The sequence below is a fragment of the Taeniopygia guttata genome, chromosome 6 (assembly GCF_048771995.1).
Source record: "Taeniopygia guttata chromosome 6, bTaeGut7.mat, whole genome shotgun sequence".
NCBI lineage: Eukaryota > Metazoa > Chordata > Aves > Passeriformes > Estrildidae > Taeniopygia > Taeniopygia guttata.
This window is the reverse complement of record NC_133031.1, coordinates 2,792,787-2,818,986: the sequence shown is the minus strand read 5'-3', so window position 1 is coordinate 2,818,986 and position 26,200 is coordinate 2,792,787. Positions and strand designations below refer to the sequence as shown.

Below are 26,200 nucleotides of genomic sequence, written 5' to 3'. Positions count from 1 at the left end.
GGCGTGGTCAATCCATGCGGGGCGTGGCCAATCCATGCGGGGCGTGGCCAATCCATGCGGGGCGTGGCCAATCCATGCGGGGCGTGGCCAATCCATGCGGGGCGTGGCCAATCCATGCGGGGCGTGGCCAATCCACGTGGGGCGTGGCCAATCCATGCGGGGGCGTGGCCAATCCATGCGGGGCGTGGCCAATCCATGCGGGGCGTGGCCAATCCATGCGGGGCGTGGCCAATCCATGCGGGGCGTGGCCTAAAGCCGGTGGGCGTGGCTTCCCTCCAAAGGCGGGGCGGGACGGGCGCGGGCCCTGAGGCGGCGGCGGCGGCGGGGCTGGACCGGGCGGGACGGGACCCTCGTAAGTGCTGCGGAGCGGGGCCGGGTGGAGCGGGGTACAGCGGGAGGCAGGCAGGCAGGCGGTGCTCTCCATATTCCCCGTTTGTTTGCAAAAACCCGCGGTTTCCGCATTTCCGAGGCGCCCGGCCGCTGTGGGTGTGCGTGGCCCGGCAGGCCCCGGCGGAGCTGTCGTAGCTTACGAGCGGTTTGGGAAAGCCCTTTCCACCGTGCCCGGCCGGCACTGTAGGGTGTTTTTTAGAGCGTGGCATGTTGCTAAACGAGATTTCTTACCCCTGGAAGTAACAGGTTAATTATTAATTGCGGGTGGAAATGTGGGTGGCATCTCCGAGTCTCAGTCCCTCTCCCCGTGCCTTCCCACCCCCGCCTCGCTCCTCCGGTGTTTGGCTGGAGATGCCCTGGCACAGGTGCCCAGAGCAGCTGTGGGTGCCCCTGGATCCCTGGAATGTCCCAGGCCAGGCTGGATGGGGCTGGGAGCACCCTGGGCATGGCAGGGGGGGTGCAGTGAGATGGGCTTCGAGGTCCCTTCCGAGCCAAACCCTCCGTGGTTCTGCGGGCTGCTGGGGCTAAAGGGGATGGAGCACAGCCTGTGAGCAGCCCCTGGGATGTGCCAATGGCCCTGTTGTTTGCTGAGACCAAAGGGGATGGGGCAGCCCTTCGAGCAGCCCCTGGGATGTGCTAATACCCATGTTGTTTCTCCCAGCAGGCCAGCAGGATGGTCCCAGCAGCCGGCAGCGCTGCCCCGGAGCAGGAACCCCTGCTGGAGGATGCCGTGGGCACCAGGTACAGCCGGCAGAAGCCACGGGACCGCTGGCACGGAGCCTACCTCATATTTTTCCTCCTGGGCATCGGGTCCCTCCTGCCCTGGAACTTCTTCATCACGGCCAAACACTACTGGAGGTACAAGCTGCAGAACTGCTCAGATGAGCCTGGCCCGGTGGGGCAGGTGGCCTCAGACCTGCGGGTGAGTGCTGCCTTGGAGGCAGAAAAAATAACTTGGTTTCCTTCCTATCTTCTTCGTTTTCCCCCTTCACTTCCCCAGAAGGACATCCTCTAGGGCCTCCCCTGCTGCAAACCAGATGGAAAGGTTTATTTGCTATTTATTTACAAATAGCTGCAGGAAAGGTGCTTCAGATAATTTTGTGGTCTGCCTGTTCCCTGTATTTGGACTGCTAAGCATTAAGGTGAATCTAAAAAAATAGGGCTTAACCTTTCACAGGGTAATTTCTGCAGTGCAGGGCACCACTTTGTGGTGGTCTTTTTTGTGGCAGGTGTGTTGTGAGTATCTCCTTGCAGTGATCAACATCTGGCTTTGGCATATGGAGCAAGGAGCTTGTCATGGGGTGATGGATGAGGCAGCATTGGGGTGGCAGGTTAATGGCCTCTTTCTGTCCCCAGAAAGACTGCTTTCTCTTGCTCCTCCTGCCACAGCAGGATTATTTCCCTGTGCCTCCCTGACAAAGCTCTGCGTTTGTTTCTTTGTGTTTGGCTTTGTGGAAAAAGTGTTGGGGCCATGAGGCTGCATCACATCTTGCTTTTGTGGCAGAGCTTGTTCAGGTGGTTTGGGCACTTTTTGTTTCTATAAAAGCACAGGGCCATGTGTGATGCCCATGTTTCCCCTCCAATTTCTCACTCCAGTACACCCACAGCTCTTTTAATTTTCATAGTTGTTAAGTGTCAGCTGCTTTTTAGATGGGCAGGAAGGGAAGTGCTTATAGCAGGATGCTACAGGTGTGCTGCTGTAAAGCAAGAAACTGAATTAAACTGACTGCCTGAAGACCAAAATTATCTGTGTCTGTGCTAGTGAAGGTGCTCTGAGAGGGGTCAAATGTGGCATGGTGTTCTCTTATTTCCTGCATCCCACATGTTCCTCACAGCTTCTGCATCCTGCTGATCCTCTTGAGAACAGCTGGGTTTTAGTAAAGTGTGTTGGAGGAGGTGTTTGCTTGCACAGCTGTACTCCTGGCTGGATCAGCCATTTCTTTGCTGAAAAGGTGTTTCTCCCCTTCCTGTGTGGCTGTGGAACGACACCTTTTCCTCTCTACAAGGAAATGCTGTTCTGTGGCAGTCGAGTGTGATCAGCATCAAACCAGTCAGCCCAGTTTGTGCCCTGCTGCTGCTGCAGCAGGAGGGTTTGCCTGCACACAGAGCTGGCCTGTGGAAGGATGCAGCCTTTGCCCTGCTGCTAATTTCGTGCCCCGTGCTCAGTAACACTCCAGTGCCTTCAGCCACCTCCACAGACCTGGATTCCTGTTCCAGCCTGGCAGGAGCCCTGCTGCCAAGTCCAGACTGGAGCAGAATAGAAGCTGATTTGCAAAAGCATCTTGTGTTGCGTTTGCCACCAGGATGCTTTGTTCTTGTTTGGGGCTTTCTAAGGCACGGTGGCAGCGTGTTTGTAGTTAATGTGGGGTTAAACACTTCCATTCCCCCATTAGTCCTGGATGTGGGAGGAGGATGTTGGGTTTGCTTTGGGGTTTATTTTAAGGGCTCAGCAGAAAGGGAGAAGAGCTAGGTGTATCCTGCAGTGCCAGAAATGAAAGCGTATCTGTGAAGGGTGGGAATACCCAGGGAGGGAGAAGAGTTCCCTTTGGAGATGGATTAAAACCCAGCAAGCAGGAGAGAGGAGTATGGAACCTGATCTTTTCCACTGGTCCAGGCATGGATTAAATTTGCCACCCACCATTCTGCTGCTGCTTTAAAAATGTGGTGCAGGGGCTCTTAAGTACTTGCCCAATTCTCTCCTCACTGCTGGTGTGAGCCCATTTGCTGGGAATGAATGAATATTTCCCTGGGATGCTCAAAACGCAGCATCTCTGCTGGGTTACTTTGAGTACACTTCTGCTTGGTGCAGAGCATTAGGAAGTCATTTTTCCTCCCCAGAAGCAGAAGCAAATTAACTTGGAAGTTTACTGAGTATCCCTCAGGATGATTTGGAGGTTTGTTTTAAGTAGGTGGGTAAATAAGCTGGAGTTTTAGCAGCCAGCTTTGCATTTTGCTTTGTCTTTTCTCCTGATTCGTCATGTGGCCGCAGAGCTTTGAACCTCCTGCTTGGCTGAGCTGATGCCCTAAGCACAGGCATTTAAGTCTCTGCCTATCTGGACCCTCTAGGAGTGATTATCAGATATCCTGTTGCTTCCAGTGGAGCTCCTGATAGGGAAGAGGAGATGAATGTGCTTGTAAACTGATTAAAAATGATGCAAAGCTGTAAAAAATAATGAGCTGTGCAGAGAAAACCTGCCAAGTGCCTTCTCCTGGTTGGACGTGATGAGACCCCATCTCTGTAGCTGGATAAGTGCAGAAAATGAAAACCTGTCGTGATAGGGGTGGACATGTGGGTCATCCTCCTCTTTGAGTGCATCATCCTACCTGCTGGCTGAGATTGCTGCAGCAAAAAGATGGGATTAAGCCCCTCAAGGGGAGGGGAGAGGGAGCAGTTTGATGGTGCACAACACCATGGCAGCTATTTCTTTCAGTGTTTATTTTTTTCCTTCTGTATTTATGTCCCTGATTTCCTGAAGTAGCCCAAGGCTATGGGAGGGCAAATCCCAGAATTTCCATTGCCCTGAGCAATTTGCAACATGGGCTACAACACAACGAGGGAGACACCTACACCATAACTCCCTGTTGTGTCATATTCAAGACCTGAAATTCATGCCTTGGTTCCCCCTACAATTTTTTTACTTTGTTTATTTTGTTTTTTCCTGGCAGGACTATTTTGAGAGTTACATCTCCATTGCTTCCACTGTACCCTCAGTGCTGTGCCTGATTGGAAACTTCTTGCTTGTCAACAAGTAAGTGTTGCTCTGATCCCGAGAGCCACGTTTCTCCCTGGCTTTGCTCCTGTCTTCTTTCCAGCTTCCCAGCCCAGGCTGCCCTTCCCTCAGGGGGAGACCGTGGGGAATCCTGAGCTCAGCCTCCCTGTGCAGCCAAAATTCCCCCCCTTGCCCCTGCCTGAGTTGCAGCCAGGTGAGATGAAGTGGGAAAGCACCTTTCTCCACAAGTGCCTGCAGTTGGCTTGAGTAAATAAATCCCTAATGAATTCTTTGGTTAATTGCTTGGTAAGGGTCTTCCCTCTTAAAAATACCTTTATTGTCGTCAGGGGTCTGGTTGACAAAAGCCAGGCTCACCCAGGTAGGAGCAACACCTTGCCCTGGCCTTGCCAGCCTTTGAACTGGGATAAGAAATGGACCAGCTGCACCTTGTTGCAAGCTTGGCCTAAATCTCAAACTGCCTCCTGCCTTCATTTGTACCCTTCCTTATCCCACATCAAACTCCTGCACGCTTGCAGGCATGGGTGTGCATGGCTGATCTCCAGATTCCTGCTCCCTTGCCTCACTGCTTCCTCCTCTCCTTCCACCTCTCCGTATTTTCTTTGCCCCTTCTGCTAGCACAGGAGCTGCCCTCCCGTGTTGAACCTTCACAGCGTGGTTTGAAAAGCAGGAGTGACCTCTTCCCTTGTCCCAGGGTCGCTGCCAGGGTGCGGATCCTGTCGTCCCTCTTTGTCATGCTGGCTGTGTTCCTGGTGATCACGGTGCTGGTGAAGGTGGACACCTCCACCTGGACCACGCCCTTCTTCGCCCTCACGGTCGGCTGCGTGGCCGTGGTCAGCAGTGCCTCCACCGTCTTCTCCAGCAGCATCTTCGGCCTCAGCAGCTGCTTCCCCATGAGGAACCTGCAGGCTCTGCTCTCAGGTTGGCTGATTCCACTGGACTTTCCCATCTTGGGCTTTCCCTGCTCGGCTCCGTGGTTTTCTCTGGGGGTTGTGTCATGTGGAGTTTGTTTTAGAAGCTTAACTTTGCCCTGATGATAAAGGGAAGTTGCTGAAGGAGAAACTTGCTGGATCACATGTGCTTTGGTTTCTGTAAATAGCCATACACTGACCCTGGAGAGTTGCTGGGTGCAGGGGGGAAGGAGATGACATCCCCCTGCCCTGCCATTTCCAGCAGAGGGATCTGCAGCTTTGCCTGTCTGCTCCTTTCTGATCAGCATTTCCATGAGTGATGAGGGGCAGGTTGGGAGCTGTGAGTGATGAGCTCCCTGGAGCATTGATCACATTATAAATGTGCTGTGGAATGGTTGACAAACCAAGAGGAGAAGTGGGGGGGAGGAAATCAGGATGGTGAAATTTTTCCTGGGGCCCAGACAGGAGTGTTTTTAATGAGTTTATCTCAGAGAAGGAAAGCACCACATCCCTGAGATGGCATTCCTGCTGCTGGTGCCTTGAATCCCCATCTGGGGGAGTGCAGAAGAGAGGTGGATTATGTGTGCTGGTGGAAAGCCAAGTTTAGGCTTTGGAAAAGGTTTGGACTGGGGAGCTGCAAGCCCAGCAGAAGGACTGGGGAGCTGCAAGCCCTCAGCCCGTGTGGGCTGTTCTGTGTTGGAAGGGGGTGCAGGATGGCACCTGGGCTGTGGTGCAGCCCCCAAGCTCCTGAGGCGCGGAAATGGAGAGGAGGTTGTCTGTGCATCTGAGCCGGGTGTGGGCAGTGTTCCCTGGAGACCTGTGCATGTCAGAAGAGGAGCTTCTGGGTTCCCCCTCTCGTTCTCTGCCCCTCACTGTGCCCACCTCTGCTGCCACACGCAGGGCAGGCCATGGGTGGCACCGTCAGCGCCGTGGCCTCTGTGATCGACCTGGCAGCGGCGGCCGATGTCACCGACAGCGCCCTGGCCTACTTCCTCACTGCCGACATCTTCATCGTCCTCTGCATCATGGTGTACCTGCTCCTGCCCAGGCTGGAGTACTCCAGGTGTGTGCCAGCCTGCCAGGGCATCCCACGGAGGTTTGCAGTGGCATTGCTGGGGGATCCACGGGACACTCGCCGTGCTGCTCCTGCCCTGTCACTGCTGCAGCTGCGCTTCCCCTTTCACTGAAACCACAGGGTGAAACTGTGTTTCAGTCAGGGCTGACCTTCTGCCAAGCTTTCCCAGGGCCTCTGATGCCGGCACTCCCAAAAATGTGTGGAGTCAGCAGAGAGCCCTAACCCGGAGGCAGCCAGCCAGGAGCGTCCCCATATCCTGTGTGTGACCCGTGGGTCTGGTTGGTGCTTGGAGCCCCCATGTGGGAATCCAGGGGTTCCCTCTGGCTGCCCTGGCAGGGGGTCAGGACTTCCCCTGGACAGAGCCCCAGAGACACTGTCTGTGATCTCTGTCCATGGAGAGGAGTTTTCAATCTTACAGGATGAATTACAAGCTCTGAGTGTTTGATAAGAGTAATAATTAAGTGTGACACGGGTGCAAAAGTAAAATTTTAGATTTCTAGATTAGGGGTTCAGAGGGGACAAGATGGAGGAATTGGGTGTGTTTTGTCCTTTTCCTCCTTCTTCATGCCCTCCATGTTTCACTGTAGTGTTGGCATTTTTATATTGGTTTAGGCTGGGAACACACTGTTCAACGTAGGTGACAGATATTGGCACGTTATTGTAAATCCAGCACAGGTAGTTTGTGGTATTTAATGTTTGTACCATCCCACTGAGGGCAGAGCCCCACACGCTGCCCTGCAGGACAGAGCTGCGGCAGGGCAGCAGAACATGTTAGAGATAAACAGAATAAACAACCTTGAAACCAGCACAGACAAATTATGGCTTCTTCTTTGGCAACGGGGCAGAAAGAAGAGACTTTCTACAATCTTGGGATCATCAATACCCACAGATTCCGATACCCCCAGAGCCCCCAGGTGCCTGCAGGCAGTAGGGCTCCTCTGTGAGCACTGAGGGTGCAGGGAGGGGACAGTGGATGTGCAACGGTCACCTCTCTGTACGAGGTGGGAGCTGCAGGTGTGCTGGCATTGCTGGGTCCAGCAGGCATACCTGTGTCTCCAACTTCTCTCCTGCCCTCTCTCCAAATCTCAGCTGCGTTCCCTCTGTCTCTTTCTCCAGGTATTACCTGAGCAGCCAGAAGGAGAGCCCCTCTCTGGTCACCGTGCCCCCTGACAGCTCCGTGGAGGACGAGGCAGAGGCAGGAGGCACCGTGAACTCCTCCCTCCTCCCAAGAAGTGCTGGCATCCCCCCACTCCGCCCCATCCTGCACAAGACCGCCCTCCTCGGCTTCTGCCTCTTCTACGTCTTCTTCATCTCCATCACCATCTTCCCTTCCCTCTCCTCCAACATCGAGTCTGTCAGCAAATCCTCGGGAAGCCCGTGGAGCACCAGGTACTTCACACCACTCACCTGTTTCCTCCTGTACAACTTTGCTGACTGGTGTGGGAGGCAGGTCACTGCCTGGATCCAGGTGCCTGGCCCCAAGAGCAAGCTGCTGCCTGTCCTCGTCCTCCTCAGGACCATCTTCCTCCCTCTCTTCATCCTCAGCAACTACCAGCCCCGGGCTCACATCCGGACCGTGGTGTTCAACAGGGACATCTACCCCGTGCTCTTCACGGCGCTGCTGGGGCTCAGCAACGGCTACCTGGGCACGCTGGTCATGGTCTACGGCCCCAAAATCGTGCCCAAAGAGCTGGCTGAGGCAGCAGGGGTGGTGATGTCGTTCTACCTCGTGCTGGGGCTGGCTCTGGGCTCTGCCTGTGCTGTGTTCGTGGTGCACCTCGTGTAGAGGGGCAGCCTCAGGAGGAGGAGGCCCTCGGTTTGTGGTGCTGCTGTGTTGGGCATTTAGGTTTTGGGGCTTTTTCCCAAAAAAGCCAGGTTTCCTCTGGTTTTTAGGCAGCTTGCCTGTCTTGGGAGGGGGGTAGCTGCATCCAGGGGGAGTGCAGAGGGAAAGTCTCCCTTCTGGGAAGGGGCATCCCCTGTGCTTGGGAAGGTTCTGTCAGACATTATCACTCTCCAGTTGAATGGAGCAGGGACCAAAACAGCCTCATCCTCCCCAGGGAGCTCAGGGAAGCACCAGGGACACAGGAATACCATCCCTTACCCGTGTGCCAGTGGTTTTAAGCTGAACCCAGGGCTTTTGAGGCACCTTGGGTTTTGCTGCTGCACTGTTAGAAGTTCAGCCCATCAGGGGTTGGGTGGTCTTAGGGAGGGTTCACCCCTCACTGGGCTGTGGTGGTGGTGTTGGACTAAAAGGGATTTGAGCCCTGGAGCACCTTCTCACAACTTAGGGAATGAGCAGCAGCTGTCCCAGGGATTGGGGAACAGCTTTGCACAGATTTCATACAATCATTGCACAAAAAAAAATTATATGTACATAAGGGAAACAGCTCCACTTGGAATCTTGCTTGCTTTGATTTTTCCATGTGAAGTTGAACTGAGGGATCATCTACCTCCTAGCATGGTGCCACTAGTGTTGGGGACTATTGCCTGGCCCAGCTGAGAAGAGCATTTTTCCTGCTGTGACTCTGGTGTGACCCCCAAGGAAAGTGAAATGCTGAGTGGGCCTAACCTGAGGTTTTTCTTCAGTCTCTGTTCAGAGAGCTCTGTGCAAGCCAGGGAGAGGTACGAGAGAGGCCCTGGTGTGAGGTTCACAGCAGAAATCTGGTTAATTCATGTAGACAGGCACCATATGGCCTCCAGATGTTTTCAGAGGGGTGAGCTACTGTGACACCCAAAAATATGGCCCACCCAAAGACAACTGGCTTTTGAAGTCATTTAAACTCCCATATGCCAGCACAGCCTGGCCTAAATCCGATTATTGTATTTATTTTCTCAAATTGGCTGGATTTATGGTCTAGAAGAGGTGAGCTGATCAGCAAGGGTGTAAAGGCAGAGCTTGGCAGTGCATGACACCTTGGAGATGCTGTCTGAGGGAACTGATTCCTTTGAGACTGGGTTAGGAGCAGATGCTCCATTACTGGGATGCTCTCAGCACCTCCTGCTTGCCCACCTGGCAGTGGAGCTGCTGGATGTGGGGAGAGCAGCAGCATCCACGGTGGTCACTGCCCAGGGGTGCCACGTGGGTGTGGGGACATTGGGTTTTTACAGAAATCCTTTCCTAAAGCAGGGTTTACTTTGGGCCCCTTGGCAATACACACAGAGTTTTGATTGATGGCTGATTTTTATTTCAGTGTAAAATCCAGACACAAGTGGAAAATGTGTGGGGTGTGCAGTGGTGAGGAGCAGCTTTATGGAATGTGTGGGCTCTTAATCCCCACCTTTGGTGGGTTTGGAGCCCTTTGGCCTCCAGCACTTGGCCAGGGACTGCCCTGACCCAGGTGAAGGTGCACCCAAGGGCTGCAGGTCAGGGTGCTGGGAGCCCCTCCTGGGGGTCAGTGCTCCCATCCCCTCCCTGGTGCTGGAATAATGCAGCACTTGTTCAAAAAGCCCAACCCAGCCTGGTGCTGGCAACCAAAAAGTCCCTTTGTGGCCTTCAGTGACCTGTCCTCAACCTGTGCATTTCCCTCCCAGTCCAAGGAATGATGAGATTTGGTTTGGTTTTTTTACTGCTTTGTGTCTCCTCTGCTCCTCTCCTTGTCACAGACCAAATTCCTCTGGAGGGAGAACTTCATTATTTGGTACGGTTGCTAATAAAGAGAATTCTTGATCCTGTGCAACTGCTGGTGTCTGGAATAATTTCTCTTGGAGGTGCACTGATGCATGCAGTTTCAGCTTGCATTTTTCCTTCTGGTCATCCTTCTCTCCCAGCTTGGATTGTAAACTCAGAGAAATCCCTGGCGAGGGCTGGGTGAAGGAGCCTGCTTTGAGAGCACAGCTTTTCCACTGGAATGTCCCCAAATGACATGCAGGTAGGTGTGGAGAGCATTCCTGTGGCAGGGGGGAGTGAGCAAAAAGGGAATTTATCCTTTGCTTTTGGTGGCATGCAGCTAAGGAAGGTTAATAAATGAGGAGAAAAATCAGTGCAGATGCAAATTGGGCAAGAACCAGGTCTGGGCATAAAGCAGGGAATGCTGGTGGGAATGCCATGATATGGGGGTGGAGGCTGCCAGTTCTGAGCCACGAGCTGTGGGTGATCCCCTGCAAAAGGGGAGGGATAATTTATAGGGAATTGCACAGAACAGCAGGGAAGTAATTGCAGTGCCTGGGAGAAGCCACATCTGCTGCTCGGCGTGGGCCGTGCGAGGAGCTCAAGGTGAGGGAAGTGGTGGTGGAGGGGTGGAATGAGGCTGCTGGATCTGGGATAAAATAAAAGTGCAGCTACAGCTTGTGCCTGGCTGGGCTGAGTTGTCCCTGCCCATGGCAAGCAGGGGTTGGAGTTGGTGATCATCACAGTCCTTCCAACCCAAACTTACTCCATGATCCTGTGATAAATGCATTTTTGACAACACAAGCAGCCATGGACCCCTCTTATCTGGGGGAGTGGAACCAGCCATGCAGGCATTGCAGAATTCCTGGGGTGAGCCCAGGGTGTGAAACAGAGCCCACAAATCCCTTTGTGGTGCCCAGCAGTGCTGGCACCGTGACCCAGAGTTTGGCAGCCCGGCACAGAGGGGATGCTGTGCCTTTTCCAGCAGCCTTTGGAGTTCAATCCAACTGGCTGAGGGGGAAAGTAAGCTGGGAGCTGGCAAAGCAGCAGCAGCAAAGGCAGCAGGGTGCAGGAGAGGAGGAAGGGATGAAAGGGCACAAAGTGAAGGAGACGCATCTGCTGCAGCTTCTGCTCAAAGGAGACCAACTGAGCCCATGCCTGACCTGGTTTTGTCCCCCCTGCCCTCTGTGCTGCCAGCTCCCCCTCCCTGCTGCAGAGCTGGACCAGGTTAAGTGTTGGGACTGGGGGCTTTGAGGCAAACAAACATGCTGGAGGAGGCGAGGGAATTTTTGTTACGGCACTATATATTTTGTTATGTTGTCGGAATCTGTGGGTATTGGTGATTCCGAGATTGTAGAAAGTCTCTGTCTTTCTGCCCCGTTGCCAAAGAAGAAGCCATAATTGGTCTGTGCTGTTTCAAGGTTGTTTATTCTGTTTATCTCTAACATGTTCTGCTGCCCTGCCGCAGCTCTGTCCTGCAGGGCAGCGTGTGGGGCTCTGCCCTCAGTGGGATGGTAGAAACATTATATACCAGAAATTACGTGTACTATATTTACAATAATGTGCCAATATCTATCATCTACGTTGAACAGTGTGTCCCCAGCCTAAACCAATAGAAAAATGCCAACATCACTAAGAACATGGAGGTAAGGAAGAAGAAGGAGGAAGAACAGGATCAGGCCCTCTTTCCTCCATCTTAGAACTCCTGACCCCCCTGTACAAAGTAAAACCCCCCTGTACAGGTGTTAAAACCCCCCTGTACAATACTAAAAAATTTTACCCTCTAATTTGTGACTACTTTTACTATACCATCTAACTCCCTGTGACCGCTTATTCCACCTTCAAAGTTGGTAATTCATTCCATGGTTCAAACTCAAGATCACAGCTGTTTTCTGCTGCTTGCCAGGGTCTAAAATGCTTCTGACCAAGGCCTGGAACCTCTGAAAATGTCTGAGGGACATTTTGAGTTCCGACATTATGTGAGCTATATCACATCAGTTGTGAGTGGCTCCCTCCAAAGCCTTGCCCAGGCTGTCCTGCCTCAGTGGAGTGCCCCCAGGTAGGAATGCAGCCCCTTCTCCATCTGTGGCACCAGCTTTGCTGGCAGAGCCTTTGGTGCAGTGCTGTGACCCCCAGGAGGTGGGAACCACCTCTGAAAACACCTCATTATCCTTCAGCAACACTTTGGTGGTGGCCAAAGTGCAGAAGGAGCAAGATGGTCTTTGAGGCCCCTTCCAGCCCAAACCATTTTGAGATTCCACGAAACACAAGTGGCCACTGGGGCTTGGGAAGGACCAGCAGCCTCAGCAGATGAGCTGAGCTGATCCTGCCCCTCCACGGGTGCCCCAGAGGAAAAACACAAACCTTGGCTTTGAAACCTCGCCAGCCAGCTGCAGGCTGGCCCGGCTGCTGTTCTCCTTTTACGTGTTTTATGGAGTAATTTGTACTATATTTACACAGCAGTGATAAACAGTTTTTAAAATGGAAGCAAAGAAAACGCTGCTGGATGAATTGTTACAAAAAAGCCCTGTTTGCCATTCCAGCAGGGGGAAAAAAAAGGGATAAAAATCACCATCCTAGGGACATGCTGTTCATCAGATCTGGGTATTTTTTCCCTTGATTTGTGTGCCTAATGTGTGCAGAAGAAGTCGCAGATGCATGCTGAATTCTGCAGGGAACATATGCATGCATTTAAATCATTTACAGCATTTACTGGTGCAATTGTAAAGCACATTATTTTTCTGCATTTGTAATTAGGCTCCAAACAGATGGTGAAGGACTGTAGCTCCTGATTAGACAGCCTTGTGCTCTGTTGGACGGCGCTGCGAGAACAAACTGAGATGAGAAACTTTTCCTTCTAATTTATCGCGCCAGGGCGGGGGAGTGCAGGAGCTGGGGCTGCCTGAGCGAGAGTTCCTGGAGCAGGAACTGGGCCAGCCATCCCTCTGCCATCCCCCCGCTGATGGATGGGGCACTAGACCCCTTCCCAGCTCCTTTTCCATCCCGGATTTTGTGGCCACGGCTTGGGACACCCGGGCCCTGCACTGCCTCCTCCTGATGCCTCATGTTTTAGAGTTTGTATTTTTCACATCCTGTGCTGCTTTAGTGGGTGGGTCTGGGCTTCATATGAGGGGATGCTGAGCTCTCCACACAGAGCAGGGAGACAAAACAATTCCTGCTCCAGCTGGGCACCAAGGACAAATGATCCAAATCTCAGCCCAGGAGCACAAACACCGTGGGCTGGAGAGAGAAAAACAAGCAGGATGGGACTGCCTGGGCTAAAGCTGGAATGGGACAATGAACTCCAAGGTGCCAATGGAGCAGAACTGATCCCAGGGAGAGCCCCCGGGAGCGCTCGTGCATTTTGGGGCCATTTTGGTTCATTTGGGTGCAGCCCTGGCTGGGCTCTTGTGCTGCCCAAGGTGGATCCATGGAGGAGATCCTTTAATAAATCCCTGCTTTATTCTTTAGCTCTGTCTGGCTCTGTCCCAGGCCAGCCTGCACAAGGCATCACTCACACTCTCCCTCCTTCCAGCAGTCCTGGACTCCCACTTGCTATCGTCACCCTGCTGTCCCCCACTCACACAGGGGACAATTGATCTGGTTTTATTTGCCCTTCTTCCTGCAGTTTCTTACTTTCCTGGCTTGCCTCCTGAAATCACAAAGGTAAAATGGGTTACATGAAAATCACCTGGTCAAAATGGGTTAAATGAGAAGCAACCCATGAGCAGAGCAAGGCAGAGGAGGAGCAGGGGGTGAGTGTGAGACCCACAGGTGTGAGCAGAACAGGATTCCCTTGAGGCAGCAGCGTGCCCAAAGTCCCTTTGTGTCCCTTTGCTGGTCCCCCCCAGGCTGTGGAGCGAGGTGGTCACCTTCCCTCGGGTTTTTACCTTGTAGCTGGAGGGCAGGGAGCTCATCTTCCCCCTGGCACAGCCCTCTGGTGCTCCCTGACCCCAAACAGGGCACAAGCAGCTGGAAGAGCACGCTGAGGGAAGGTGGCAGGGGACAGGGACATGGAGCAGCAGTGCTGTGGGTTCTCTGTGCCCACTCATGGATTCTCTGTGTGTGCTCATGGATTCTCTGTGCCCGTTCATGGATTCTCTGTGCCCGTTCATGGATTCTCTGTTCCTGCTCATGGATTCTCTGTGCCTGTAGATGGCACCTTCTCCTCTGCTGAGGGAGACAGGATAAACCGAGGGGAGGGAAGAATCCCAAGCAGGGCTCAGAGCCAGGAGAAAGGTGCTTCAGGTGTGTGGCATGATGGACTCAGGGGGGTGCCACAGGTGTCCCCTCTCTCTGTGGCTGCTCTTGAGCCAGATCACCTGGATCATCACTCTCCAAGTTTACTAACATTCACTGGGAATCCCAGGGGCTGAGTGAAAAGTGCTTCCAGCTGCTCCAAAGGGGTTTTTTTTAACCCATTGTGGCTGTAGCAAGCCCAGCCTGGGCTGCAGGGTGCTCCTGGTGTCCCTAAGAGGGGACAGGTCCTTGTGGCCCCACCTGGGGCTGCACAGGGGCACAATTCTGTGAGCAGCCTGCTCTGGGCTCTGCAGAGCTCTTGCAGCCAGGTCCTGCAAGGCTTTTTGGGGCTCACCCAAACCCCTTTGATCCTTGTTGCCATGTGTTATGCCCACAGGAATGCCTGGCCCAGCTGTAGCTCACCTGGACCCACCTGTAAGCACAAGCTGGACGAAGCCTGAGGAATCCCCACAGAATCAGGTCTGTGCTACAAAAGTGAGCTCAGTTTCTGCCCCTCCTGCTGCCTCCATAAGATCACCTTACAAAGATGCAATTTGAAACCCAGTACTTCTGTATTTCCAAAGACAAAAAAAAAAAAAAAAAAAGGAAAAAAATCCAAAACCAGCTGCTCTTTCAGTGCTTTTCTTCTTCAGAGAGCAAATTCCAGCAGTCCCTTAACTTTGCTTGGCTTTTTCACCAGCCTCCTTCACTCATAAATTCCTAAACAAACAGCGTGATCCTAATATTGGCCCTAAAATTCTGTGTGAAATGGACCTGGAAATTAATTTCACACCGGAAAAGCCAGCTCACTGTCAGCCACAGCACAGGTGGTTGAAAAGAAAACTCCAAGATGGCTCTACAAATTAATTCTGTGACTCGGATGAGAGGGTAGCAGGTGGGGAGCTGCCACCATCCCAAGGCACACTGCACCACGGGGTGCTGGAAAGCTGTGGGAAAGGGAGGATGCTGCCATTCCCCTGGGGCTTGTGGTCTGGGGGGACAAAATCACCCAAAAAAGTGGAAGCAGGGGGCATGGGCTGCTTTTTCCTGAGCATAAAAACAGCCCTGCTCTCTTACACAGGTCTTATTTTCTGGAAAAAAAAAAAAAAGAAAAAAAAAGAAAAAAGGATGGTAGTTTGGGAAAGCACTTCCAGGGACCCTTGTGGGGGACTCCTGGGGATGAGGAGGTGTGAAGAAATGACTGATGGCACAATATTGCACGGGCTGGTTGCCTGTGCAGACCCTGGAGGCTGTGGCAGAACGTGGTCCATGTCTAACAGCTAATTCAGTGCCTTAGTAGGGAACAATTTTGCTCATATCTATGTTTTACCTGCTTTCCATGTGATATTTCATCTGTTTAGAGCTAAATGGTGATCCCAGCTCTGGCAGGCAGAGGAGTGAGCCCCCGTGGGGAGAGCTGGATGTGGGAATGTTCCGTGGCTGGGTGGAAAATGAGAGGGGGAGAAGCCCTGCAGTACAATTTCAAGGTTGAGTGAGTGGTGCCAGGAGGCTGTGAAAGGCTCTGCTGAGCTGCTCTGTGTTCACAGGCAGGATGGAGAAGGGAGGTCATGGGGTCTGCCTCCAAAAAAATCAGGTTTCCCTGTAACGAGTGTGTGGAGAAAGGCTGGGATAGCAGGGAGGTTATCCCAGCCCTGCAGCTCCTGCTTTGGGGCTGGTGTTAAATGTGATCCCAGCAGCAGCCAGGAGCATCTCCCTGCTCACAAAGCATCACTTTCTTCTCCTGCCTCTTTCCCCACCTCTGATTCTGTGGAAAGGCAAGTCTCCCACGGGCTGGGTCTCAGAGTACCATGGATTTCTCCAACCAGGAGCTGGGGAATGCCAGCTCAGTGAGCTGGTTTGAGGTCCAGCCTGCAAACAGCTACTGCTGTCCCTGCCTGATTTAAATCAACCCTGACAGGGAGGTGCAGCTCACAAGATACTGAATTCCTGTGTGTTTTGTGAACCTAGGCACTGAAATCCCCCTCCATGGGAAAGGCTGTAGCCTGTATTCCATCAGGGAGCCAGGCCAGCAGGAGCTCAGCCTTGTTAGAACTGGCTTATGTAGAACATCCTCAAACCAGTCAGGATGTGAGCAGAAATCCGTAGTGTGAAGCCAAGGCACAGGAAGCTGGCAGAGGAGAGGTGTGCCCCTGTTTAAATAAAAACCCTGACCTGAATTTACCAGGAGAGGCCTTAAGTGAGACATCACCTGTGCAAAGTCACAGCAGCTACAGGCACTCGGGCCTGAGACACATCTGCACCTGTGGTTTTGCTTTGGTTCCTCCCCTTTTTTTGTCATTTCTTTCCCTCATTAGCTCCCTGACTTTTGGACGTGGCTGGGATGAGCACGGCTGTGCACACGCTGCTGTGTGAGGATGAAGAGGGCAAGAAAAGGATGAAGAATCCCCTCCCAGAGCAGGTAACACCTGCACCCTTTGCTCTCCTGCTGACCCCAAGGCCTGTGCCAGCTGCCCAGCACCAATTCCTTCAAGAACCTAACTGCCAGCACTTAATTAGCTGCATTCAGAGAGAGCTCCTTGCCTTCAGCCTTTTGCCAGGACGCTGGGGTTTGGCCCCAAGGCAGCTGCAGGTGTGCCAGGGCTGCCAAGGACCAGCAGCTGGGCCAGTTTTGGCAGGGGAATACCCCCAGCCCAGGGAGGACCAGGAGCAGAGCCCTGCCCAATTCCAGACATTAGCCCTGAGCTGTGCTAATGGCATAATCAGAAGCTGCTCAAGAGAGGCAAAGGTTTAATTACCCCCTCCTGCTGCTGCTGTAGGGGTATTTGCTCCAGGGCTGTGGAGGAGAAGCTCCTCACACCCCTGGGAGTGCTGGAGGCCAGGCTGGAAGGGGCTTGGAGCACCCTGGTCCTGTGGAAGGTGTCCCTGGCCGTGGCAGGGGGGTGGAATCAGGTGATTTTTGATGTCCCATCCAACCCAAACCATTCTGAGAGTCTATGATTCCCAAGCAAGGCTTCAGGGTGGGTTTTAACATCATAAGCTGTGCTTATTCAGCATTTTAATCCAAACTGGTCGTGATGGGTCGGGTGGTAAAGCTGCCCCGGCCCCTTCCTGGGGTCACCCCCTCGGTGTGAGGGTCGCTGTCACTGCAGGTGGCTTTTTATGGCTTTGTGGCTTCCAAGGCAGCACGGAATGGGGTGAAGCAGAGGTTTTGGCCATTTTCCCAAAAGCTGCTCGTGGGAGGGCTGGGACTGGAGGCAGGAGTGTCCTGCCAGCTTTAGGGGGACGCAGAAGGGTTTGGTGGGGATCGTGTCTCGGCAGCACGGCAGGTACAGCCCAGTGCCCAGCGAGGTTCAGGGGAGCAGCAGCTGGGCAGGAGCCTCCTTCCATCCATCCCTCCCTCCATCCATCCCTCCATCCATCCCTCCATCCCTCCGTGCGGCTCTGCTGGCACGCCGTGCCCGGATCGCTTTCCACGCTCATCCATGATTTATCTGCACGCTCCGGGCTCTGCCAGCTGCTCCCGCGCACAGGTCAGAGAAATAACAATAGTAGCAAGAAAAAAAAAAAAAAAAGGACAAAAAAAAGGATTAAACGCACCGAGGCGGAGTTAAACTTTCAGTAAGCAGCGCCCGCTCGGGCTGAAGTTGGATTTGAGCCGGCGGCTGCTGGCCGGGGGCAGCCCGGGATTTGGGGGGCGAGCCGGGGATTTTGGGGGGCCGGGAGTCCCCAGGAAGGGGTCAGGACGGGGGAGGCGGAGGCGGCGCTGAAATCCCGGTACCTGGCGAGGGGCGCTGTGGCTCCCGCGCTCCCTCCCCTTCCTCCTCCTCCTCCTCCTCCTCCTCCTCCTCCTCCTCCCGCGGCTCTCGCAGGGCGCAGGGGGGGCATGGGGGGTCTCCGCTGACTCCGGGCTCCGAGACATCCACGCAGGTAATGCCCCGCCGCTCTCCCCGCTCCTGGCGGCTCTATTCACCCGGGAGGGGCGGGATGCAGGGAGCGCATCGCCCCCTGCCTCTCCCGGGCGGGGTGCCCCTTCCCAAACCTTCTCGCTTTGCTTTCACACGGCTTTTTCTGGGGGCGAACCCTCCCTTATGGTTGTTATTTCGGGTGGGGGGACGCGCTCAGCACGGTGGTTTCCTCGGCAGGAGAGGGGGAGCCCAACCTTTGTCCCCTTTCCCCCAAAATAACGCCGTGGATGTCCGCCGGTACCGCTGTGCTGTCCCCATCCCCGGCTCCGATGCGGAGTTCTGATGCTGGGAAGCTGCAAAGTTTCTGGGATGAGCCGGTCGGAACTTCGTGCCAGCCGTGGGAATGCCGCGCGTGGGGGCTGAGCCGCAGTGCGAGCGGTGGGATTTTTAAATCCCCTCCAAACACTAGCGGAACGGGAGGACAGCGTTTCCGAATGCCAAACTTGCCCTGCTTTTGGGAAAACGCTTTATTTTAGATTATTTTTTCCCTTCTGGTTCTTTACTTGCTGCTGCTTTCCCTCGTCTCCCTCCAAACCTGCAGTCCTTCTCTTCTTTAAATCCCACCTTGCCGCCCAGTGTGGTTCCCCCGGGTCGCTTCGCCTCCCCATCAGCGTTTTCCAGGAGAGAGGGATGCTGGAACGGGACGTTCCCTGTGCTGCTGTGCGTTTGCTTTGTTGTTGGTTTGGGTTTTTTCCCTTGTGCTGGGGGAAAAGCCGCGTCTGGCAGCAGATTCCTCCTTGGGCAGGAGGGCTGGCACGGCTCGCTGCACGCAACAAGCCTGGCTCCTTCCCGGGATCTCCCCGGGCATCCTGCGGGAGCCTGGGATGCTTCGTGTGTGTGGGATAGATGCTTTAATTTTTTTTTAATTTTTTTTTTTTTTTTTTGCGGGTGTGGGGGTATTGGTGGGAGCAGGAGAATAAAGTATTCCCGTGGGATGCTCGCGTTTGTGAAAATCCAGGTGGTTGTTTCGGCAGAGTGAGTTTTACCTTTGTCTCTCCTTCCCCCCACCCCGTCCTGAGAAATCGCTGTGCACTTCCATGTTCCTTCACCACCCTGCTCCCTCCATCCCTCCATCCCCGGCACAAAGCTTTCTTGTTATCGAAGGACTCATGAAAAATACAATGTTTTAAAACCAAGTTGTAAAACAGTATCTTTGAGGGAAACTGTAAAGATGGATGTTGTCCCTTCTTTTATTTTATTTTTTTACTATTTATTTCTATTTTTTGGGGGGGCAATAAGTGGGAGCAACAATGTCTGGAAGAGGTGGGAGCCGTGGAGATTGGCTGGCTGCTGTGCTGAGCCTGGGGAGGGCCCCCAACCCCTGTCCTTTTCTCAGGAGCATCACCTGGATGCAGCACCAGAAGCACTCCTGCTGCCCAGCTGCAATCATCTCCAGAGGGATGCCCAGGGCACGGCAGCTCCTCAAAAAGGCAATCCTGCAATCCTGCCCTGAGCAGCTGGGGCTGAAAGGACCTCTGAAAAAGGATTCTGTTTAGGAAGTTTCTTAAATGTTCTGTGCAGATGGTCCGGGGCACAGATTATTTTTGCATTTAAGAAGCTTTAGGATGTGGGATTGGCTTGGTGAGGGGGCTGGCCTGTGGCCTCTTGTTAGGGTGTAAAATATCCCAGCTGCTCACAGCCAGGCTAATGGACCTGGAGCATGAATTGTTCCATGTGCAGCCTAAAACTTCTGTGGTTTTTTCCCCCTACGCTATCCTGTTTCCTCCAGTAGGACTTCTAATAATGTTGCAGCAGAAATAGGGTTGTTTTGGGGCTTTTGTGGCCCAGGACCTACAAAATTCCTGCCTTTGTGCTGATGCTTGTATCTGACTCTATTTCAGGGTGTAGATTCTGCATCTGAAATGGGGAGAAACAAGGAATTCCAATGGTTAAGACCCAAATCTTGCAGATATCCTGGATCTTGTCAGGGGTTTGGTAAAGACCAGGGGCTGGGGGTAGCATTTATCTGTGGGCTGTGCTCAGCTTGATGCTTCAATGTGGGCAGGAGATATTTGTTCACGGGTCCTGGTGACTTTCAATCTGTGAAGGTGAAGATTATATGGGATATTGGGAAGGAATTGTGCCCTGGGAGGGAGGGCAGCCCCTGGATCCCTGGCAATGTCCAAGGCCAGGCTGGACAGGGCTTGGAGCACCCTGGAATAGTGGGAGGTGTCCCTGCTCGTGGTTTTGTGGTCTTCAGGCTCCCTCTGGCCAGAGAGGCAATCCTGGCACACGATGTCACTTTTGCAGCAACCATTTGAAGCCCTGTCCTGGGAACCAAGGACCTGGCTTGGGATGGAAACTGCTCAGACTGTGGGAGGGCTGTGCTGTCCCTTGGGAGCCTCAGGCAGACCTGGATTGCTGTGCCCTGATCTGTGTGTTGGATAAAACAGCTGCTCTCCTGGGAAGAGAGAGGTCCTGCCTGGAGTGTGCTGAGGAGAGTCACAGGGGGCAAATTCCTGATGGAAATTGAGCGATGTGCCGCAGCCTGAGCGTGCTGCACCTCTGGAAAGGGCAGGGAGGAGAGGGGCTGGACAGCTTCAAGGGCCCTCAGCCACATCTGGGGTCTCAGGAGGGCTTGCATGAACAAGCCTGTCACTGGTGATGAACTGCTGTCATTAATCCAAATAACTTCATCCCTGCTGCAAGCCTTTGTCTTCCCGTTCAATCCCTGCTCTCCGGGGCTGCTCCTTGGGACTGAGGAGGTTTCTCCTGAGGATCCCCATCCTCCTTCCCCTGTGCTGTCTGTACTTTTTTCCCTGCTCCTACAACCCCCAGCGTTCCCACAGTGCTGCTCCCTCTATTAGCTGGAACAGCCAGTGGGCCTTGGAGAGGTCTGGAGCAGCAAAGTGCCTCTCGCTGGAGTTAAGTGAGCTTTGTGTGAAAGCAGCAAGGACACTTCCCTCTTGATTTGGATGAGGCAAGAAATGGCCTGAGAGCCTTTGCAGCTCTGGTTCATCATTGTGAAGGGTTTTTTTTTAATGGGTTTTCCTATGGTTGTATTTTTTTACCCTTTTTCTGAAGCATCCATTTTTCCCTCTGTTTTTAAGATCTAAAATTCCAGTGTCCATAGGTCTGAACAAAATAGCCCTGCTGCTTTTTTTTTTTTTTTTTAGTGTTGAAAGCTCCCAGCCTGGAGCTTAGGGACAGCTGGAGGCAGGGAGATGGGATAAAATCCCAGGTACACACACACAGCCAGGGCCCTGGGCTTGGAGCAATGTCTGCTGAGCTTTAGCAACGGAGATGGACTTAAATAACTCACCCATCTCCTTTGGCACAGCTTTAAAATGCAGCACGGTGACTGACTGGGGAGAGCTGGTGGTTCTGAGGCTGCTGCCTTGCTCTTGAGGCTGATGCTGACTCCTTTATCACTGTTGTGGGGGGACATCCTGGGGCAAAGCCTCCTTCCTGCTGCAAAAAGGGGATCCTTGCCTTGAAAGCTGCAGCTGGATGTGGCAAGGAGGGAGGTGCTGAGGCAGTCCCTCCCAGCACTCACTTTAATCCCACTTCACACACATCTTGTCCTCTTCTTTCCCTTGAAACCCCCCTGAACCAAGCAGAGCTCAGGCGTGGAGCCCCCAGGATCGGTGGGCACGGCTGGGTGGCAGCAGCACAGGCACACTCAGGGATCCTGTGTGGGAGCCTGAGGATGTTGGACACTTCTGCACCGTTTTAGGGCAGTGCTTGGAAGTGCAGCCAGGCTGCTGCCTGCCCTGGGTGGGAGGGAGGCTGCCTCCTTCCAGGCAGGGCACGAGAAGAAAGCGTCTGGCATCGTGTTCCTGAGCAGGCTTGGAGTCAGGCCTTCAGCACCCTTCCCTTTGCCACTTTGTCCATTCCTGTATATTTTCTAAGAGCCTGGAGAGAGGCTCCTGTCTTGTGGGACCAGACTGTGTGTGTCATTTCACTGCATTCACCCTTCCACTTCCTCCTAGAGCAAGAATTCCCACCCTTCCTCCCCCTCCTCCTTTTCCTCCTTCCTCTTGTCCTCCTTTAAGCCAGGCTCTGTTGCTGTTGGCTGCTTTTCCACCTTTTCATCCCACGTTAGCATCATCTGCTCCTCAGCTTTGCTGTGTTGATTCCATGTGTTGGAGCAGCCCAGGAGCCTCTTGGCTTGGTCTCCATGCCTCATCCCAGCCTTCCTCCTGGCTCAGGAGCTGCTGCTCCAGCTGAAGAGATGCTTTGTGATGGAAAATGGTTGCTATGATGCCTAAGGTGACTAGCAACCGGTGCTGGAGGCTCCCTTGAGCCAGTGCTGCCCCACTTAAAAAGAAATCAGGAATTCCTACTTCTCTCTCCCCAAAAATGAAGCTGCCTTCACCATGGAGGGGTGGGTGGCAGTGACAGATGCAGCAGGGAGTGGGAACTCTCTTCCCAAGCTCCCAGGGTGGTATTTTAGTATCCCATGGATGCAGAAGTTGAGTTGGATGCGTTATTTGGCTCTTCCTTGGAGATGCCACAGTTGTGGTGAAAGGTTTGCGTGCTGCTTATGCAGAGCTGGGGGGTTGTAGGGATTATCTTGTGTCAGGGGCTTGGAAAACCTGTGACATTTCCTGTTCCAGGGGAAAACCCGTGTCATTTCCTATTCCAGGGGACAACCCATGTCATTTCCCATTCCGTGGGAAAACCTGTGTCATTTCCAACCCAGGGGAAGACACGTGTCATTTCATTTCCCATTCCATGGGAAAACCCGTGTCATTTGCCCTTCCATGGGAAAACCTATGTCATTTCCCATTCTGCAGGAAAACCCATGTCATTTCATTTCCCATTCCATGGGAAAACCCGTGTCATTTCATTTCCCATTCTGTGGGAAAACCCGTGTCATTTCATTTCCCATTCCACATAAAAACCCGTGTCATTTCATTTCCCATTCTGCATGAAAACCCGTGTCATTTCATTTCCCATTCCACATAAAAACCCGTGTCATTTCATTTCCCATTCCACATAAAAACCCGTGTCATTTCATTTCCCATTCCACGTGAAAACCCGTGTCATTTCATTTCCCATTCCACGTGAAAACCCGTGTCATTTCCAACAGCATTCCTGCAAGGACTGGGAAGTTTAAAGGTGACATTTCCTCCTGGGTTTTTGGTGAAACGATGTCTTAGCGTCATTCTGCAGCTGATGTTTGTTTCCTGTGGAAAAGCAAATACCAACCAAAATACTTCCACTCCTGTCTTTGGTTTAAAATGGAAATAAACTGCTGGAAGTGAGGGAAACTTCTGGGTGCTAAGTAAGGAACAGCTCCAGCTTTTCCCTGGAAGAGGAAAGGTTTGAGTACCCCAGTTGGGAAGTGCAGAGCTTTGTGGGGAGAAATCAGCCCCATCTCCAACCTCAGCTTTGGCTTTGGGGTGAGGGAAGAAGAGAGAGGAATTTCCATGCTCTTTTCTCCTGCAAACACCATCTCAGGTGGGTCGTGGCAGGTGCCAGCAGCTGTGCCCCTTATTCCCTGTGGGCATCCATATCCCCCCTCCCAGGTGCAAACAATATCCTGGCCTGTATTTATTTAACCGGGAAATTTTATTTCCTTTCACTGCAGGGAATAGAAAGCCAAAAAAAAAAAAAGAATAAAAGAAGGGGGCAAATTTTTTCACTGGGAACAAATCTCATTTTCAAGAGTCCTGACAAAATGAGCCATAAAATTACAATATTTCAAAGTGCTTTGTAATTCTAGCGCGGATGGCTCTTCATCATGGAATCTGAAAGCTCAGAAAATATAAAACTCATTAGATTAAAATAAACCACCTACCGCACAGGAGAAAAGCTTATTTATCAATATCAATTTACTTCTGATTACTCTGTTCTGCAATTTGTTATTTTTGGGAATTATGATTTGGGTATGGCTCACGCCAATATGGGGGTGGGAATAAAAAAAAAAAATCAGAATTAACTTGTAATTTTTTCCTTTTGAATCTTACTTATTGTAAAGCCCTGGCCAAGAGGCACTAATGAGGAGAAAAGGTGCATTTCTAGCAGTGTTTTTTTTAAGGAGCAGAGGGGAAGCTGAGAAAGCAGGAGAGGCTGTTTTTTGGTGTGAGGGGTGGTGCTAAGCCATGTGCTTGGCCAAAGGGGATGCCAGGGGTGGGTTTTGGGATGTGTGGTGGGTGGTGGTCCTGGTGCTCTTCCAAGGTGGCCCCAGTGATGGAGGAAGCCTGGGAGAGTCCTCCAGCAGCCGAGTGGATGTGGGGGCATCCCGGTGACACCTCAGGTGCTTCCACTCCACCTCCACATCAAATCCTGTGGGGGGGAGCAGTGCTGTCCCTCTTTGGGACGTTTCCTTGCAGGAAAAGGGGTGTTTTTGGGAAGGCACACCCAGTTCCCTCCTGTGGCAGCCGTTTGGGAGGCTTTGATTTACACTTCCTTTTCTTCCTCGCACCCCGAGGTTGGAGCTGCAAATTCTGAGCACCACAATGCTCTTTGGGGAAGGGAAGGCCAGGTTTGGGGTTAAGGCACGGGGGTTTGGGGTGACTGGAGGTGACTGGTGGGGCAGCTCGGGCGGAGGCGACGGCGCGTTCCGCGTGCGCGCAGAGGGAGAGCCGCTGAAGTTTATTTTCCAATAAACCAGTCCAGGTGCAGAGCCTGGCAGCGCTGTTAGGCACCCTGAGAGCAGTCCATGGCCCGGGCTGGAGCAGGCAGGTGAGGTGCCAGGAGGCTCCTGGAGCATAGCCAGGATGCAGCAGGTGGGATTTGCCACGTTTAGGGATGCAGCAGTGCTGTTGAGGCAGGGAAAAAGCCACTTCCCAGGCTTGGGAAGGAGGAGGCATTTGGAGAAAACAGGCTGGAGGACCTCTACTTGAGCTGATTCCTGAACTTTGAAGCCCTGGATTTGTTTGCACTGTGGTGTTTCCTCAGCTCCCCGTTTCTGGAGGTTCTGTCTGCAGCTCTGTGTGCCTTGGGAGCAGCTGCCAGGGGATGGGGAAACCACAGGGTTTAACATCAGTGCTTTGGCAGCCAGCAGGAGACAGCACCTGAGCTCCCAGGGACATTATCATGCTGGAAACTGCACCGAGTGCTTCCTCCAAAGAGCCTCTTTCAGGCACAAGATGCAATTTAATCTGCTCTTAGTCACAATTTTTTAAGTTCTCCCCAGAGACTTCTGGATCCCGTTCCTTAAATTTGCAGTATTTGAGTGAACCATCTCGAAGAACCAGTGAAGAGCTGCAATATTAATGAAGACAGAGAAAATCAAAATGACATTTCAGGCAATTACTGACATAATGAAGTGACTGACTTGGAATATCCAATATTTAGATTTATCATGACACTCGAAAGGGGATGCTGTCAACCGCCTTTATTTCTACATCACATAAATTGTTTCTCCACTGCCCTGGTGCTTTTTAAACATGGGCTGTGAAGCTGGAAAATAATGTTCACGCTCACTTGGGCTGATAGTGATGCTGCTTGAGAAGAAAGTTAGTGTTTTCCTCTGGCATTTTGGCACTGCAGAAGGCAGAGGAGCTCATTTCCATCTCATCCTCTCTGGCTGCAGCACCAAGAGCCTGGGCTTCGTGCTGGGTGTAGGGGTCTGGAACAACGATGCTGAGATTTCCTCCTCCCCAAAACCTATTAAGTCAGGGGGGAAATTGAGATGTTTGGTTTTTCTTAATCACAATAATCTATTCTGCTTTGGTAGGCCAAATGTAAGGATTTAAAGGGCTTGTCAGGATGCCTAGCTCTGGGGAAAGTGGCCATTTGTGTTTAGAAACTGGGTTTTTGGATAATCTGCTGGAATTTAGCAGAAGTCAGAAACTTGTCATGGGGTGGAGGTTTAAACTCTTCTGCCCTGACTGTGTGTTCTGAGGCAATGGGCATGATTGCACCTGAATGTCTTCTCAGGCTTGCACCAAAATACCTGAAGAAGCACAAAACACACCACAGCACCATTTTTCTTGTCTAGGCACAGACCTCTTCATCCCAGAGACTCTCCATAGCAAAATAGCAGGAGAAATTAGAATTTCAGGCCCTTTCTGCGCTGACAGAGTTGTTACGAGCTGTCTTCTGTGACACATCCATCAGTAAAAATAAAATAGGTGTAGCTGCAGCTTGGAGCTCCTTCAGGAGCATCCAGGAGGGCTCCTGTGAATCTCTGAGAGGGAGGCAGAGCCCTTCACCCTTAGCTGGGTTGGGATAACTCTTCCCACAGGATGCTGTGAAGGGAAGTTCAGCTGGCTGTCACCTCCTGGCCCTGTCCCTGGGGCTGCTGGTGGGAAGGCATTCCAGTGCCCCACAGCTTGCAGAGCAGCCAGGGAAACGTGGGGAGTCTCAGACCGGTCCCTGGGGTCACTCAGGAAACGTCTGGGGGGTTTCCTTGTGCCTTTGTGCTCTGT

The 26,200-nt window shown here is 52.7% G+C and overlaps 2 protein-coding genes across 2 annotated transcripts in view; both read left to right on the top strand.

Moving 5' to 3' along the window:
* The first annotated feature begins 267 nt into the window (after nucleotides 1-267).
* SLC29A3 (solute carrier family 29 member 3) lies at nucleotides 268-9,781 on the top strand. The gene is made up of 6 exons (XM_030275638.4): nucleotides 268-352; nucleotides 1,055-1,312; nucleotides 4,057-4,139; nucleotides 4,813-5,039; nucleotides 5,930-6,092; nucleotides 7,221-9,781. The coding sequence occupies exons 2-6, from the start codon at nucleotides 1,064-1,066 to the stop codon at nucleotides 7,888-7,890; spliced, it is 1,392 nt and encodes a 463-aa protein (XP_030131498.4). The 5' UTR covers nucleotides 268-352; nucleotides 1,055-1,063; the 3' UTR covers nucleotides 7,891-9,781.
* A 7,885-nt stretch (nucleotides 9,782-17,666) lies between these two features.
* CDH23 (cadherin related 23) overlaps nucleotides 17,667-26,200 on the top strand; it is a 188,037-nt gene continuing 179,503 nt past the window's right edge. Inside the window, exon 1 of the mRNA XM_030275637.4 lies at nucleotides 17,667-17,838. The gene's annotated coding sequence lies outside the window, so the exon portion shown is untranslated. The remainder of the gene's footprint in view (nucleotides 17,839-26,200) is intronic.